General features: G+C 30.8%; 1 protein-coding gene across 6 annotated transcripts in view; it reads left to right on the forward strand.

The window, feature by feature from the left end:
* Window positions 1–19,350, forward strand: part of LOC139495128 (endothelin-converting enzyme homolog) — a 52,808-nt gene that overhangs the window by 8,476 nt on the left and 24,982 nt on the right. For 3 of the 6 annotated variants that reach the window (XM_071283282.1, XM_071283280.1, XM_071283281.1), the window contains exons 2-8: window positions 10–237; window positions 11,029–11,168; window positions 12,337–12,531; window positions 14,746–14,874; window positions 15,578–15,742; window positions 17,361–17,546; window positions 18,239–18,328. In XM_071283282.1, the coding sequence (XP_071139383.1) occupies window positions 69–237; window positions 11,029–11,168; window positions 12,337–12,531; window positions 14,746–14,874; window positions 15,578–15,742; window positions 17,361–17,546; window positions 18,239–18,328 (1,074 nt within the window). In that variant the 5' untranslated portion in view covers window positions 10–68. Of the gene's footprint in view, window positions 1–9; window positions 238–3,465; window positions 3,603–8,489; window positions 8,686–11,028; window positions 11,169–12,336; window positions 12,532–14,745; window positions 14,875–15,577; window positions 15,743–17,360; window positions 17,547–18,238; window positions 18,329–19,350 lie in introns of those variants that run through there. The other 3 variants (XM_071283286.1, XM_071283285.1, XM_071283283.1) reach the window with 2 other exon arrangements.

Below are 19,350 nucleotides of genomic sequence, written 5' to 3' on the forward strand. Positions count from 1 at the left end.
TATTTTCAGATGGTTACAAGTTTTGTGGCAGATCTATAACAGTTAAAGATGCGTAAGAAAAAATCAAGATGAAAATGAAAACACGAAAGAAAGGTGTTCCTAAAACAAAGGAGGAACGACCACTTAACAGATCATTTAACAGTCAGCTTGCCAGAGACCAGGGGTACTCAGATTTACGTAACACTGATTCAGACACGGATGGTGAGCTGTCATGGGAAGAAGATGGTGAATATTCATGTAGGTCAAAGTTCAATCTCCTGCTGTAGTCACATGTAATATTAAAGTACATATGCATTATTTTTTTGGGGTGGGGTTACCCGGGTATCTTGAATGACCTTGACATTGAACCTGGCCTGATATCTTTTTAAAACATTTCCTTGCAACAGTATCTGCTATCGGGTTCTATTAAAGGGGCACTAGCTAGAAAATATATAAAAATCTAAAATATGATTTTTTTTGCTTAACCAATGAATCATTTAAACATTTTAAATGATATTGAAAAAGTTAATAATGATATATGAGAATTTGAGTCAAATAGGTGAACATGAATTTAACAGTTAGTGCCTGATTAACATATGTTTGCATTTGTAATTTCAGTAGTAATTTTCCATTTTCCAACTTGCCATTTTTGCAAGAGCATTAAATTAATACAATACTGCATATTGCCAGTGGTCAAGGATTCACAATTATTTAAGTCAGTTTTTACATTTTCAACTTTTTTCAGAATGACTTCAAAAACAGAGATAAAGAAATTTTAATGTATTGCATTTTATCATGTTTATAAATATTTCAATTTGTATATTTTATTCTTTTGCTGAAGCTGGACTGAAATTTGTTTGTTTGCCCCTTAAATGATTTGTAGATGCTTTACTCAAAATGCATTGTACTGGTATTACATGTGAACACAGCATTACGTGTATGTTACTCTATAGCCTGTGTGGATATTGTTATTGTGTTGCAGACATCCAATAGCATTCTAGTCTATTCTTTTTTTCTTTAGCAACATTGAACACATGTTCATTTCTTTTATCCTTCAATCGACCTTTCTACTTTACTTATACAGCTGTACAGATAACACACAGTGAACAATATAGAGAGCCATGGTGTAGTGGTTAGCCCATCAGACTTCTAACACAAAGGTTCATGATTTGATCCCCGTTAATGGGAGAAAATTACAGGGACTGAATTTTCGGCTCTTATTTGACACCATTTGCAAGTATGGTCTCGAGAAATGATGATAGTGCATCGGAAGGGAACAATAAATGGCTGGCTCTGTTAAGAGAGAGCAAATCTCTTTTGCAGATTAAAGACACCCTTTCAGGTTTTCGAAAAATAGTGCAGGCTAATGTCGCTCCAAGACAGCACTAGCATCCACAAAGTGGAAAGGGATTAATATAAGTTGTAATAACTTGTTTCCCAATCCACTATAAAAAGATATGTTTTAACTAACACAAAGCGACATACGTATACAATTGTGAGCTCATTTGCAGATAAATTTTGGCTGTAGAACCATGTGGCTGATTATAAATAATAATGAATTTAATAAATAGCATTTTGAATGCAGAAAGAATTATTTGGATTGATATATGTACACAATTTAATAACGTAAATAGAGAAATTATTGTGAGGTTGTATAAATGTGAATACTTCATCTGGATGGGGGTCACAAAAAGAACTCTCATATATCTGTATTTAGATTTTTCTGAAGGAGTAATTATTATTTTTCATTTTTGTCAATTTAAAAAAAAATCCCAATAACAAATGCACGCAATAATACTGAGTTATCAGTAAAGTAGTAGTTTTCAGAAATTTTTATTTAATCTGCTGAGGTTGTCTCCCCTTGATAGGAAAAAATTGGAAAAGGATTCAGTACTACCACAAACTGATAAATGATTGTAAATTTTTTATTATATTTTTACTGACACCATACACCTTCATTTGGACTTATAACAAGGAAATTTTTTAATCTGGAATTATTTTGAATTTTTCAAAGTTGTTGAGAATGTTACTGATGAAAACTAGATTAGGTTTATAGCCATGCTGAAGGTTAATTTCATTTTCACTGATATTTCACTATGAACCAACTAACCCCACTAAGACACAGCCATGCGCACGTGGCTTACCTTATCTTTTTATTTATCCTCATTTTTTTACCAAATGAGTCTGCATAGTAACAATGGTAGTTGTCTCCCTTATACCATAGAAATTATACAGTTTTTGCATTTATTGCTTGATAGTTGACCTAGTTTCTTTTATATTTTACCATTTGTATAATCCTTTAATATATTATGAAATTTAAGGCTTTGTATATATTTCTATTCTGTAATAGATAAACTCAGTGCATTGTTAGCCACTATTCTGAAACCTCAGACTAGTATAAACAAATTTCAATCTAGTAAGTTTTGAAAAAACTTTGTTAAATACATAAGAAAAAAAAATCTTAATATTGGATTACAGACTAAAACTAGGAAAATCTTTTGGTGCTGACTGTAAACTGTTGTAACAAGTTGTACTACATATATATACAAACTACTGTTGATAAAAGATCCTTATATGTAATGACCTTTTAACTTTGAGGGGGTATTATGGTTTTTTTGGGGTTTTTTTTTGTGAAAAAAATTGTACCAGTCAAGCATCATATTATTCATCTTTTGTTTTGTCGATTTAACCTAAACTAACTATATTAAAGACTGAACATTAAATTTAATTAAAAAAATTCTTTTTCTTTCTGCTTATGAAAAATATTTATTTGTCTTCAAAGTTTGTAGGGGGGCCTTGGTGGCCGAGTCCGGTCTAAGTAGTTACTAATTTAATCACTAGTCAGTCAACACTAAGGTCAAATGCTGGGTGCAATCTTAATTTACTAGGATTGTCAGATTTCGTATCAAAGATGGTTTTCTTTGGCACTCCGCCTTAATCCATCAATGAAATCTGGCCGCCACTAAATAGCTCAAAAGCAGTGCTTTCATGTGGCGTTAAAACACAAAAATAAAAAAAAATAAAAATCAAAATTTGAAATCAAGAATATAAAGTTTAGAAAAAACACAATTCGCTGAACTTGTGAATGAGTGAAAATAACACCAAAATTCCTTTCCACCCTTTCACCAACACTTTCTTAAAGTCACAACAAAATGAAACGAAATGCTTTTTTAGAAAATTTAAATTACTGTACTATTTGCTGATGCATATAATAAAGGGGAAACACGTATGTTTGAAATGAATAAATAATTAATTTTCAGAGGAAACTTATTTTTCAATTTCAAAAATAGCTTCATTTTAATTAAGTGTGATATTTATAAATTGTATACATATATACTGGTCACATTACATACTTGTTTAATAACAATTTACTCAAGGTTAAACTAATTTTTTTTGCATCAATGAATTATTTCATGGTTCAGAAATTGATAACCCTTATTTTACCTCTAAATGGCAATAGAAACACATTTACACATGTATGACTATTTACCTATTTGGTAAATATTGCATGGTTGAGTGACCACAAATTTAAATACACACCATTCAACTTTTGTATGAGGTTAAAATATATATTGTGAACTTTTTGTTGAGAGTGCACCATGTTTGGGATTTAATCAATTTTGGTAATGTGTTACTTAAAGATTTATAAAGTTGCTTTTGTAAAGTTGTTGTTTTTAAATTTTTGAAATGTTTTGAAACTTTTTGAAAGTTTAATAAAAAGTTTAAAGATGAACTAAGAAAATTTTAGACGTGTCATAAGGAAAAACATTTAATTATTGTTACACAAATGAATTACTATGAATGTTTTTATATCTACAAAATTTTTAGGAGAAAGAAGATAAGTTTTAATATTAATTTTGACATTTGAAGTTATTATTTTATATTGCTATAAATATATATGTAGAAAATACCAAATTTAGTTTCACCACTGAAATGATGCCACATTACTTCACTCCATTTATAACCGTTAAAGCGTACTGTGGATTCATTGATACGATACCAATTTCGATGGTAAAAGTTAACTATGAATTTAAATGTCAAAGAAGTACAAATTTCTGATTGGTTTACTTGTAGATCATGTAGATATTTGCATTTTACATAATCACTATATCCAGGAAAATATTATTTTTCCACATTCAACTACAAATTTTATCCACGAATTAAAATCCCCATTTTCTCCCAAAAAAGGAAAAGGGGGGTAAAATGTAATGAGATCTTTGTTCCCCTATTGTGTCAGATTTAAGTTTGGTTAACACCCAATTTACAATAACCTTGACAAATCTCACTACTAGTCTTGTTTGTAGTCTGGTCGACTGTCTTCTCTACTACTTGGTTGTCTATTATTGTTCTTTGTATCCCAATGAATTCTTTAGAAATTTATTTAGTAACGCTTCGATTACCAGGAAATTAGTTTTTTTTTGTGTATATAGCTCATCAATTACTTGATTACTCTTTGTTGCCTAATCTTATTTGCTTATGGTTCACATTTAACTCTTGAGGCAAGTTTGTTTCGAGAAGGAGTTGATTTTTTCCGTTTGAATTGTTTCACATTTTGTCATGTCGGATCCTTTCAGACTGACTACAGGGTATCTGGTTTGCTAATAATGGTGTAGGCCGTATGATTACTTATAGTTGCTGTAACCACCTTTATTTTGACTCTGTATGTTAGAGGACGATCACTTGATATTCCGAGGAGAGGTGCAGAATTGTGAAAATTAATAGTCTGGCTTGGTGAAGACTTAAAAATAAATAACCTCGCTCAAACAGAATGAAAATATATATTTTACCCAACACAATGTAGAAAATAAAGGTGTACAGAAGTAAAAAGTAATGTTTGCACGTCAAAATTAATTTCCCTTAGAAAAAAATCACCTTCCCCTAAAAATAGCAACTGGTTGTTAACTGAAATATATAAGTAAACCATAATCGGAAGGACAACAGTTTTTTTTTCGTGAAAGATACCATACATACTGCAATACCGGTCTGTTAAAAAAAACCGACAATGACGAATGACGGACGGGTTATAATATAATAATTACTTATCAACCCATTGACAAGTTTATGCGGTCAAGTCAACTAATTATCTGGTATTCGAAGCATTACTAAATAAATTTCTAAAGAACTCATTGGGATACAAAGAACAATAATAGACAACCAAGTAGTAGAGAAGACAGTCGACCAGACTACAAACAAGACTAGTAGTGAGATTTGTCAAGGTTATTGTAAATTGGGTGTAACATTACCTAATATACCATCATGTTACGGTCAATTTAACTTGAAACTTATGTATTTAAGACTTGACCATTTCAATATTCCATCTTTTTGATACCATAGGTGTTTTTTTTTTGCCACATTGTATTTCTTAGCATCAAACCGAGAAAAAAAAATTCTCTTTACGTTATTCCCATGATAAGATTTACCATCGTCATGGTATCTGATGATTTGACAAGCCTATATCAATATAGTGTAGTTGGACCTTTTGGATTATAGCTCTTCATCTTTTATATAAGCTTTGGATTTCAAATATTTTGGCCACGAGCATCACTGAAGAGACATGTATTGTCGAAATGCACATCTGGTGCAAGAAAATTGATACCATTAATTTTATTGTTGAACATTTGAATTCAGGGTTCACTGGTATCCCACGAATATTGTTTGATCTGTTGTTATAAATTAATTTGTAACCTTTGAACATGTTGAACATATGTTTGCCAGTAATATTATAAAGCCTGGAATAACAAATTTTAAAATTATTTTTCAGTATCATTGTAAAACTATATTATAATTGGCCTATTTTGGATGGGATCGTAATTGTAAATACATGTACATGTCTGACATTTTAAAAATAATTCCTAAATATGGGCAATCACTATAGATAACATAATACAGAACCCATGATTAAGTCAATACAAAATGTAATACATTTGATCATGATATATGAATTTAGAGGTTGGATGAAGGTCAGAATAAGAACCAAATTTGCCCAAATTCTTATTCATTTGTGATTTCTGAAAAAGGAAAAAAAGCTGACAATTTTTTTAAATTTACCAAAATAGAATAATTATGAATTATTTCGTAAAATAAACTTAAAAATCCCCCAAATAACTCACACCTTTAACTTTAGGTAGAGAATTATTTATTTACAGCATAAATTTTAGCATGAAATGAAAAGCGGGAACTTAATTTTATCACATCTGAAAGGTAATGAAAACAAATCAGACTTCTTATTTTAATTCCTTACTTTTTTATGTTGATTTAAGATTTTTTATGGTAATCTTAAAATTGAAAAATGGGACTTGTTGCTTAAAAAGATACCAAATATACAAATGTTTTGGCTGATGTTCTTGTAAAAATATTTAGTTTCATGTATGTTGCAATGTGTGCATGACTTGAACTATTTTAATGGTTTTACGCCAGTCATTTTTGAGGCCTTTTATTGCTTGTAGTTTGGTGTGAGCCAAGGCTCCGTGTTGAAGAAAGTACTTTGACCTATATGGTTTACTTTTACAAATTGTGACTTGGATGGAGAGTGAGGGGTATAAAAATCAATCAATCAACTCATGCCACATCTTCTTATATCTATAATAAATGTTCAGGTTTTTTTTTATATTATATCAAAAAAAAAAAAATTTGAAAAAGGAAAAATAATTTATTAACTTCTGCTTTATATGTTACCAAATTTATTGTTTTTTTGTGGATGTGTTTGTACAAATATGTTTCATTTAAGTTTTCTTTACCCAATTGATATAATAATGTGTGTCTGGCAATTGTATAGATTTTTTTTCATTAAAGATATAAAAAAATTCAAATCTTATTCAACCATTTGCCTTTTATGCTGCCAAATGTTGTTTTTTTAATTTTATCATAAATGAAATAGAAATTTAAAAAGGGGAACTTCTACTTTTAAAGTTTAATTTTACAATAAATCGGTAAATTTGTGGTGTTGTCCTTGTACAAATATTTGTCATTAATTACATATAGGATATAGGTATAGATGTTTATCATCAGGTAATTCTAGGAACTAAAAAAATGTAATATCCTTGTCATAAACAGCTGTCGTCATTACATTCATTTGTACATGATGTAAGTCATTTATAATTTTCAATATTTTAATAATTTTAATTGTTGTATTTTAAAGTGAAAGTATTTGGAAGGGGGTGGGGGTGTTAAAATAATAATTCAACACAAGATCAACATGTTAATTTCAGAGGCAGATTTAGAGGGTTTTTCAAAGGCATTTTGTGGGAAAAATTTGGTTGATTATATAGGGAACCACTGAAGGATGACGGAAGGGACCCATCTTAGGCAGTCAGTGGGCCCCCCTTATATAAATTTCTGGATCGGCCACTATAATTGTCAAAAAAAATTTGTAATATAACTTAAATTATTTAACAATGCAAGTCATTTATGATATTCAATATTTTGAAATTCAAATTTTTCGTATTCTGAAGTAAAAGTATTTGGAGGGGATGTTATATTAGAGAATTATTAAAACATATCACAATTCAATGCAGGATGACAAGATAATTGTTAAGAGTAAGAAAAAGTGCGTAGAGACATATATAACAACTTTAAGGATACTGATTTTATAACTGCGGCAGAGTTTTTAGGCTAAATTATTTGAAACGGGCCTAGGTTCACTTATAAAAATTAATGATATAATTAACATCTCTTCAAAAATTGTATTTGAAGTTTTTGTATCATAAAGTGAAATCTTTGAACAATTTTACAAGTAAAGAAACAAAAATAGATTAATTTAAATACACTAGTAGTGATGGTGGATCCGCACTCCAAGGTTCAAAAAAGAAAAATTTCCATTAAATTTAGAAAATAATACATCTCATAAAAGAATAATTTCATGTATAAAATAAAATCAGGTAACAACATCAGAGATGCGGAAAATATTCACTTTTTATTACATGTAGATGTTTAGCCTAAAGGTCTGATTCCTGTTGTAAAGATTTTTATCAAGTCATAACATATGTAATATAGATAATTTCATTCCTATACTTTACATATAGACATGTTTGTTTGTTTACGGCTTTTAATTGAATTTAAAAATAAGGATGTGGTATTATTGCTAACAACCACTCTATCAACAAAACCACTAAGAAATGAATAAAAGATATAAACAGCATAGTGAAATTTGGGAAAAACAAACAGTGTTTCAGAACTGTTACTTCATGCCTTTTATGCAAGACTGTCTTCCTCAATTAACTGTTTCATTGCTGCAACAAAATGTTATCTCTGACTCATATTGTAATTTTGGCCTAAACTTTTTGAGAATCAGCTACAAAAATAAAATTAGAATTGTCTGATTTCGCCTTTCTAACATAAAAAGCAGCTGACCTGATGAAAAAATAAGAAATAAAATCCTTACCTTCCCAACCCTACAAGGCAATATCAAACAAAGAATTTGTTAAGGGTGGCCAGTTGGACATTAGGCAAACAGCATGCTGTAACAGTTAATCATTTATAGTGTTGAATTGAATATTTTTATTGTTTGGTAGCAATGGGAATGACGTGACAGATAGAAAATTAACATGACCAGTAATGGAAAAGGGGAGGCAACCTATTTAGTTAATGAAGACGAACTCGCCAAAAGCAATGTAGAGGAGAAGCTACGTAATCGTACAATTTCTGAGGGCTACAAATATAGGTCCCTTGATGAAAGTGTGTCATCTAGTGAAGGATCAGCGGAAGGTGGTAAGCAGATGGGCAGAAATATTGTTGGCTTTTTTCAAAACTATCTCTACCCTTTTTTATTGGGAAAATATGTGGTTCATTTTTATCAAATTGGGAAATATATAATAAACCATGAATTTGACAGGAACATCAATTTGCAGAATACCTTTCAAGAGGTAAATCTTCTTTTGAAATAAGATCCCTTATTGTCAGTGATGATACATAAATAGACCCTCAAATTTGCACATGTAGTCATTTTAGCCATGAAAAATGTTTAAATGGGTGTTTTTCAGTTTGAATTCATGCACAATTACTTCTGAGACTGCACTGTTTGGCAAAAAAGTTGTCTTTTTGGGAATAATTTTAAGCCATTTTATTTTCAAATTGGTATTCTTTTCCAGGGGAAAATGCCTTTATTCTCCGGTAATTTAAGGCAAACAATATCACTGGCTTTGTTTGTAACATTCGTTTTGATTGGATAATCATCAATTTTCATGGCATCAATTCACACAATGTATATGTATATGCAAGTGTTTGACAGGTTTTAAATGTATGATTTGACATTGTTTTCTGTCAGTTTCATTAGAATGGAGATATCAATATATTGTACTTTAAGCTTTGACCTCATTAATTAGTGATACGATAGTCTCAAATATCTGTTTGCTAGCTCGCTTTAGTCATGATAGCTTAAACTTAATTTTTGCCACCAAATAGCAAAATGATGCTGTTTACCTACAGTTATATCATCTAATGTAATAAAATGATCATTTATTGAAATTTTTTATTAAGAGAAACCATTTGACATCTCCCTGTGCAAAAGAATTACGGAATGGCTAAAAATCAATAAATTTCATTTTGTACCTTTATTATAGTGACACTTTTTAGCTCACCTGACCTGAAAGGTCAAGTGAGCTTTTCTCATCACTTGGCGTTCAGCGTCCTACGGCGTCCGTTGTCCGTAAACTTTTACAAAAATCTTCTCCTCTGAAACTTCTGGGCCAAATTTGACCAAACTTGGCCACCATCATCATTGAGGTATCTAGTTTAAAAAAATGTGTTCGATGACCCTACCAACCAAATAAGATGGCCGCCATGGCTAAAAATAGAACATAGGGGTAAAATGTAGATTTTGGCTTATATCTCTGAAACCAAAGCATTTAGAGCAAATCTGATGTGAATAAAATTGTTTATTAGGTCAAGATCTATCTGCCCTGAAATTTTCTGACAAATAGGACCACCCGTTGTTGGGTTGCTGCCCCCGAATTAGTAATTTTAAGGAAATTTTGCAGATTTTGGTTATTATCTTGAATATTATTATAGATGAAGATAAACTGTAAATCGCAATAATGTTCAGCAAAGTAAGATCTACAAATAAGTCAACATGACAAAAATTGTCAATTGACCGCTTAAGGAGTTATTTCCCTTTATAGTCAATTTTTAACAATTTTCATAAATTTTTGTAAATTTTTACCAAATATTTTCCACTGTAATTACTGGGCCAAGTTCATTATAGATAGAGATAATTGTAGCAACAAGAATGTTCAGTAAAGTAAGATCTACCAACACATCACCATCACCAAAACACAATTTTGTCATGAATTTATCTGTGACCAGTGTTTGATATGCACATAGACCAAGGTGAGTGACAAAGTCTCTTGAGAGCCTCTAGGGTGGGATTATGATTTAAGGAAATATTGTTTTAATTTCTGCATCTCAGTTGTATTTTTGTCGTTTAAATACAATGGCGGCAGTAGTGTTAAGTGGAATAAACAGACATTGACAGAGTTGACAATTGAATAATATAGATTTTTTTTGCAAAAAATGAGTGAAGCTTTTCCATTCAATACTTTAAAAAAATATTCTGTTGAACGTTTAGAGGGTAGAAGTGAGCATATTGTGTAGTTATTTGAAATGTGATGCCTCCCTCATATATCATATATTTAAGATATGTTTAAGGTGAAGAAAGAATAATAATTTGAAAAAAGGTTAAAACAAGGAATTATTTGCATCTAGAACCATTATTATAGATTCTGTAAAATTGATAAGAAAAATTAATGTAAGATGAAAACTAACTATTTTTAATAAAAACTGAATAGGTTTACCCATTTGTGTATGGCTAATTAATGAGGGTTAGTTAGTTCATATTAAACATGCTGAAATATAAGTGAAAGTAAAATTAACTTTTTTGTCATGCACGCATTGTCTATAATTCAAATTTGTTGGGTTATTTTTATTCAATTTTCCAGAATTTAACATAATTCCTTGCTTTAATTTCATGGTTTTTAGTATTTTTTTGTTCATTTTTATTTATGCTTCAGTGTCTCATACAATATTACTTCACAAATTTATGATTTCTATTTTTAGATACAGTAAAACGTAAACCAGATGTATTATGGTCTCAGCGCTACAACAGATTGGCATGTCTGCTGGCCATTGCCGTGTTTGTTATTGCCTTCTTGGTTGGCATAGTAATATATCAACATGTGACTAAAGATGACACAGATGTAAGAATTATCTCCCTTTAAACAAAGTATTTCTCATGATCATATAGATATAAGAAGGTGTGGTATGAGTCCCAATGAGACAACTCTCCATCCAAGTCACAATTTGTAAAAGTAAACCATTATAAGCATGATAAGTCGAAGTACGGTCTTTAACATGGAGCCTTGTTTCACACAGAATATGCTTTTTTCTACAGATCAGGTGGTTAGTTCTGGTACCCCAATGACTTTAAAAAAAGTTCAACAGTACAATAATCAGTTGAAAAGAACAAGAGAAAAAACTAATCAGCAATTCTCAGAATTAAGAATATCTATCACACAGAAGCATTTTTCTTTGTTTTCACTGCTAAGTCGATTTTTTATGGGTATTGATAAAAAGTTATTTATTTCCAGGATATATATGATTTTATGATTTTGCCAAAGTCTGCTTGCAAGCCTAAAGAAAATTTGAACTTTGTTGAATATTTAAGTAAGCAAATAAAGGCTTGTACAGTCCAAGGTTTTATTCTCCAATATAAATAAACATTATTGTACACAAGGATGGAACTGTTTTACTTTAAAAGTCTTATTATTATAGCAATGGTATCTATTCGGTACGGATATTGACTCACGTTTTTCTTTACACATGCTATTCAAACTTCAAATTTAAACACATACACAAGTTTCTAAATTGTTTTTTTTATGTGTGTTTGACTAATTTTAACAATTGTTAAGTGTTCTTATAGAAGTATTTGCAAGCAGTTTGAAGATAGAAAACAGATTTCTCTATGAAAATACCATGAACAACCACACACAATTTGAAATAACTGGAGTCTTAATAGACATTTTCAAACAGGAACAAAAAGATTTTGTTGGGAGAAGGGGATGTGGACAATGTACCAGTGCATATTATACAAGCCCTATTACACTTATGGTTTTTTTATACTTACTTAATTCATCATTTTAATGAAAAATAGTAGATTTACAGAATGTGAAATACTCTAACTTTCTTATTTTTGTAGATTTGCAATAGCCTGAGTGTGTACATTTTAGCTTCTTCATCACAGCTCAAATGTATGTGAAACACTTATTTTCGTATTTTTGTAGATTGGTACCAAGCCTGAGTGTGTACATTTTAGCTTCTTCATCACAGCTCATATGTATGTAAACACTTATTTTCTTATTTTTGCAGATTTGTACTAAGCCTGAGTGTGTACATTCTAGCTCCTACATCACAGCTCAGATGAATCTGTCTGCAGACCCCTGTCAAGACTTCTACCAGTTTATCTGTGGTAATTGGGAGAATACAGTCACCATTCCAGATAGTCGACCTAAATACAACATATTTTCTGTGGTTTCTGATCAAAATAAAGTATACATCAGAAAGGTAAATATAAAGTATAAAATGGCTGATAAGGGAGATAACTCTTTGTCAGTCAAAAAACTATAAAGATATTTTGTTTTTGTCTTTACAACTTCTTTATCATGTATAGCAGACCTGCCAACTTTTGAAAATCCCCATGGGGGATTTAGTGCGCGACCAGATTTTTAAGGGTTACAGTTTTTGCGGCATTTCTGCGTGCACTGTTTTTTACTCTTAAAATAGTCTCATATCTCTTCTTTTTTCTTTTGGTATACTGATGATAAGCTTATAAGCCTTGATTTCTTTTATTTGCATGATTCTTGTACTTATTTTAAAATTGACAATTTAAGAAAAGAGAAAAATGACAATAAAAAATGAAGACCCCCCTTTCCCCCCTCCAAAGACCTGCTTGTCTTTAGACCACGACTCAAAAGACATGAACCTATATGTCCTAAAGTTAGAAAAATAAATTCAGATTTTTATTAAGTCTGCCAGTATTAATGAGAAAATGGATAAAATTTGAGTTATCTTTCTTTGTGTTCAGAGGTGCTCTTACCGGCGGAGGCTTATATACAGTAGAAGTGTATACAAAATGGCATCGATTTTAAATCAACAGACACATGTCTGATTTCAAAAATTAAATGGATTTCAAGATAAACGATGTTTTCTTAAGAGTTCATTACACTGTTCTCATCTTTTAGTTAATATGGTTTTGTCATGGAACTACGGTAAACGTTGCAAATTCGTGCTTATATGATAAATTAATTAAAAATCAAAGGCCGTCTGACTGAATTTCTGTTTACAAATATTAACTAATTTTGAGGATTGTTATGACCCATTAGGTAATCCGATTACTTGCAACAACAAATTATGACACCTGTTGTGACCGTTGATTAGCACAGGGTTAATATAAACTTGTCATAATATGTCCCCAGGTAAAATTAGAGATTTTTAAAAATTGATCAGAAAAACTTCAAAATCGGTAACCAATAATTTTTTCAGGTATATTTTGTGAAAATCGGGTTTTTGACTTGTTTTACGATCCCGATATCGGGATTCGGGTTGAGGGATGTAAATCGGGATGATACCGCGAAAATCGGGATAGTTGGCAGGTCTGGTATAGCTGTTCAGCTTTCTTGCGTAAAACCATCACTACCATTCAATCTGAAAATAAAAAGATATGGTAGATTTGCCAATGATCCAACAACACTCCATCAGAGGTCAAAGGACATAGAAGTTTCCAATGATAGGTCGCTAAAGTATGCCTTCAACAATAAGCAAAACCCATACGGCAAGCTTAATAGGTTTTCCCAAGGGTATGAATACCTGGAATACTGTAAATTCAGAAATTATTGTGTGGTATTTATCATTTTAAAATGCAACTAACTGAGGAAGTATTGCTATAATTAAAACTAGCAATCAGACAAGTGTTAGTAAGCAGATTTTTTTGAAATCACAAAAATTAGTCTCATATTTTTGTCCATTATTCAAAAGGCACAGTAATGATGGCCTAAAATAATTTCTGAATTTATGATAAATGAAATGACCAATAAATTACGGTAATTTTGTCTAATGAAGAACCAGTTCAAAAGTTTTCAGTGACCTATTTTTTTAAGGATGTACTTACGTGAGGTTAGGTAAAAATTAAGAAATTAAGAAATTAAAATTGATATTATAAGCTGCTAGAGCATCAATTAAGGATAAAGATAAGCTAAAAATAATGATAGGTCATGGACCTCATTTTCGAGATATTTGAGATTTGAAATATGGCGGGAAAAGGCTGAATCAGACTTTTACCTTACATTTGCATTGGTACTAATTTGGTGTCAAAACAAAAGAAAGAAAATCAAGAATTTTCTAAAATTTTGGTAAATGACCTTTCATGAGCTATTAAGTCTTATGTGAAAAAATAAATGGGTGTTATGGGGCAAAATATTTTATATTCTATTGTATGGAAAAACACCAAGGAGTCCGAACATTTGACACAAATTCCAAAACCTCACCTAAGTACATCCTTAAATACCGTAGAATTTCAGTTTCAGAATCTGAAGCAATCTGGGTAATATTCTAAACACAGTGTGAAATGTGATTGGATAACAGCATCCTAAACAATAAAGATTCAACCAATAATGTGATATTATAGCTTCAATTTGGGGTAGCTAGGAACATAGAAATTGCATGGACCTTTAGATTTTGCAAAACAATTTAATATATAATTAATATTATACTCTTTTTCAGATCTTACAATCCAATTCCACAGTCATTAAAGGGCAGCACTCTGAAACTGTACAGAAAATGAAGACATATTATAAAATGTGTTTAGATACATCAAAGATTAATGAATTGGGGTCAGAACCACTCACTCAGGTATTTAGCAAGTCCTGAAAATAATGTTCAGTGAATATTTATCATAAAATCTATGTTTTATGACAAATTTTACTAATAATACGTTTTATAAAACAAAAATTTTTTTTTTCACTTAAGCATAGAAATTCCAACTTGGTAATACATCCTAATCCTGGATTGTCCAGTGAATATGTATGATAAAATATTGATTTTATGACAGATTTTGCTTGTATATAAATTTTATCAAACAAAAGAGATTTTATTCTTTACATCATGTACATTACAGCATAGAAATTCCAACTTGGTAATACATTTACATGCTCTTTACCAAACCACAGACATAAAAAGACATATTATTTGTTTATTTAAAATCAATTATATATTTTTTTAAATTCAAAAACTCTGTATTGAAGTTTATACACAAGATTCAAAATGTTTTCTGATGTCCTATACTATCACTGCCACATAGCTATTTTGTAATTTTTAATATACATGTATCAGTTAACTATGAAAATACTCTTTTAGATGATCACTGATACAGGGTTAAAGTTTATGAGACATTAGCTTTACACTCAAACAGAAAACAACAAAGAAAAACAATATTTAATTTCAAAACTAATAAAAAAAAATCTTTTTATAAAGTGAAATATAAAAAAAATTACAATTGTGTGATGTTTTTATTACATTGAACCAATAAATATATGATATTTTAAATATTTTACAGTTTATTAAAATGATTGGGGGTTGGACTGTCACCGACACAGGGTTTGATGAAAGTAAATGGAAGCTGGAAGATGTGTTAGCTAAAATCAACATCTATAATTTTGCTCCTTTATTTGATGTTGGCATTACTATTGATGATAAAAATAGCTCACAGTATGTTTTAAGTGTAAGTGTTATAGGTATTTCATTGTTTATGACATTAAAAATTATTTGATTAAACAAAAAAATATTACACAAAAGATTTGATAGAACAATTTTCTATATTTTTTTTTTATGGATATTGAATATATGGAATATAAATAGGTTCCCATCATGGGATTTTTTTTCTCCATTATTTTGGGGGGGAATATATAACTGCATACTAAACATAGACGAATATGGTATACCATTTCAATGCTTCCAATAGGATCATATTTACCAACAAATATATAATTTAGCTGAAATTGTTTGACTGGGCTAAGTATGTATAACAATCATTTTTAGCTCACCTGACCTGAAAGGTCAAGTGAGCTTTTCTCATCACTTGGCGTCCGTCGTCGGTCGTCTGTCGTCCGTAAACTTTAAAAAAAATCTTCTCCTCTGAAACTACTGGGCCAAATTTAACCAAACTTGGCCACATTCATCCTTGGGGTATCTAGTTTAAAAAATGCTGCCCCTGAATTTATCATTTTAAGGAAATTTTGCAGTTTTTGGTTATTATCTTGAATATAGATGGTTATAGTCAATATTGAACAACTTTTCGTCATTTTTGTAACTTGTACAAAAATCTTCTTTTCTAAAACTATGGCCACAATCATTACTAGGGTATCTATTTTAAAAAAAGTGTCTAATGACCCTGCCTACCAACCAAGATTGCAGACATCAGTAAATACAGTAACAGGTGAGCGACACAGGCTCTTGAGAGCCTCTAGTTTTAATAACGAAATCAAATATTTTAAATTGTGATACAAAATTTTGCAGAAATAATTGTGATCTTGAAATATATATTTGCATTAATCTTAATAACAATCATTGATCATACATTTCTCTAATTCTTACTCCATTTATCCTTTTCCTCAACGTGTGGTGGTTCATTTGATCTCAGTTGTTCATTGGTCAAAATTCGATTATGACGTCAAATTTTCTTGCTTCCCTCCGAAACTCCTATTGTGACGTCATGAAAAAAGGCGATCATGCCTTATGACGTCGCATAGAAAAAACACATCTTTTTGCAGGTCGTTCGAAAAGAAGGAATAAGAGTGTCTGCATATCGTCTAAAAATCATTAGAGAAAGAGATTCCACCACCAAATCTCGTGCAATACGATATTTATCCACTCTCGACAGTTAAATTTTAAATATTTAAAATGCTCGGCGAGCCTCGCGTTTAAAATGTGAAAATTTAACTGTCTCGAGTGGATAAATATCGTATCACATTCGATGCAGTGGTAGAATCTATATTAATCTTTATAACAATCATTGATCATACATTTATACAACCAAAGCAAGTTACAAGCTTTAGGAAATTAACTCTAATATTCTGAACACTTTTTATCTACTGTGGATTAATCTATTTTTATGGGTATCAATTTTCAGGGTATTTGATTTCATGGTTTTGTCAATCTTTGCTCACAAAACATTAGAATATTTGCATTTGTTGTTTGCCTGCACAAACAAAACCCACAAAAATTGGAAATTTGTATCCAACAAATAATAATGAATCCACAGTATTTTTAATGGATTTCTAGGAAATTTATACAATGATTTTTACCATATCAATTAATTAAAATCTGTAAGTCATTTTCAGTTTACTCAGCCTGATCTCACATTAAAGACAGAGGAGGAATATAACACAACTTACTCCAGTTATAAAGATCTCCGTAACGCCATGCTCGACTTTGGTGCAACACTCGGGCAATATCTGGGTGGCGATTACAATGAAACAAGACAAAAGATGGAGGAAATTTATAACTTTGAGAAACAATTATCTGAAGTATGTCGATATTTGTTTAGAAAGATTGCATTGCAATATTTGGCATACACCTATTGATAGTGATAATTATAAATATATAAAACATAACAAAAGAATTCAAATGTAGAAAAATATTTGTTGAGTGACTTTACAATATCTTAACTCGTCTGGGCATAAATAATCTCATCATAGATACTAGGATTGAAATTATGTATTTGCACCATATGCACCTTTCGTCTGCAAAAGACTCATCAGTGATGCTCAAATCAAAAAGAATTAAAAAGGCCAAACAAAGAACAAAGTTTTGCCCAATACAGCTAAGGTAATCTATTCCTGAGGTAGAAAAACCTTTGTATTTCAATTTTTGTTATAAACAGTTAATTTATAATTATGACCATATCACTGATAACTCTTTTCAAAACAGAAGTGCTGACAACTGGGCTGATGATACTTTCTGGGAATAAAAAAAACTCCAACAGCAGTACCAATAATCGACCCAGTGGATGTCATACCACATCTTCTATCTATCATCTTAGATACCAGGATTGAAATTGTGTACTTGCTCCAAAAATTATCAATTAAGATTACACTGGATATTTGCCCAAACACAACTATCACCAGCTCTGTCCAAGGCAAAATGTCATTAAAAATTATTATCATAATTAATATTTGCTAGTTATTGCAATTCATTAAAAAGATGTTAATGATTTCAGATATTTGTACCAAAAGAAATTTTAAGGCAGCCAGACTTAATTTACCACAAGATGACACTTAAAGAATTACAGGGAATTATGGGTAATTGGGTAAGTAAATTAAAAAATTTCTGTTTTAAAACAACATTTGATTGAATATCTAATGTAACAGTATTAATGCATATCAAACTCATTTATTGTTCCTTTGAATTTCTGTATCAGTGATTACAAAATAATGATTTTTGTCGAGCAAAAGTTGCAGAAAGCTAGTGATCCGGCGGCGGCAGCGGTGTTAGCTAACTTTTTAAAAGTTGGAAGACCAGGATGCTTCATACTTTGTATATAGATGTTTCATGTTACGAAGTTTCCGTCCGTCACATGTCCAATGTCCTTGACGTCATTTTCATGGTTTAGTGACCACTTGAAAAAAAAAATTCAAATTTTTTGTAATGTTGAATTCTCTCTTATTATAAGTAATAGAATAACTATATTTGATATGTGCATACCTTGCACATGCATCATGTCTGTCAGACAGTTTTCACTTGACCTGGACCTCATTTCATCGATCAGTGAACAAGGTTAAGTTTTGGTGGTCAAGTCCATATCTCAGATACTATATTATAAGCAATAGGGCTAGTATATTCGGTGTATGGAAGGACTGTAAGGTGTACATGTCCAACTGGCAGGTGTCATCTGACTTTGACCTCATTTTCATGGTTCAGTGGTTATAGTTAAATTTTTGTGTTTTGGTCTGTTTTTCTCATATTATATGCAATAGGTCTACTGTATTTGTTGTATGGAATAATTGTAAGGTGTACATGTCTAGCAGGCAGATGTCATGTGACCTTGACCTCATTTTTAGGTTCAGTGGTCAAAGTTAAGTTTTTGAGTTTTGGTCTTTTTATCTAATACTATATGCCATAGGTCAACTATATTTGGTGTATGGAAACATTTTATGATCTTTTTGTCAGTCGCGCAGGTTTTATTTGACCGTGACCTCATTTTCACGGTTCATTGCACAGTGATAAGTTTTTGTGTTTGGTCTATTTTTCTTAAACTATAAGTAATGGGTCAACTATATTTTATATATGTTGTATAGAAGCATTGTTAGCTGTACATGTCTGCCTGGCATG

The sequence above is a fragment of the Mytilus edulis genome, chromosome 11 (genome assembly GCF_963676685.1).
Source record: "Mytilus edulis chromosome 11, xbMytEdul2.2, whole genome shotgun sequence".
Classification (NCBI taxonomy): domain Eukaryota; kingdom Metazoa; phylum Mollusca; class Bivalvia; order Mytilida; family Mytilidae; genus Mytilus; species Mytilus edulis.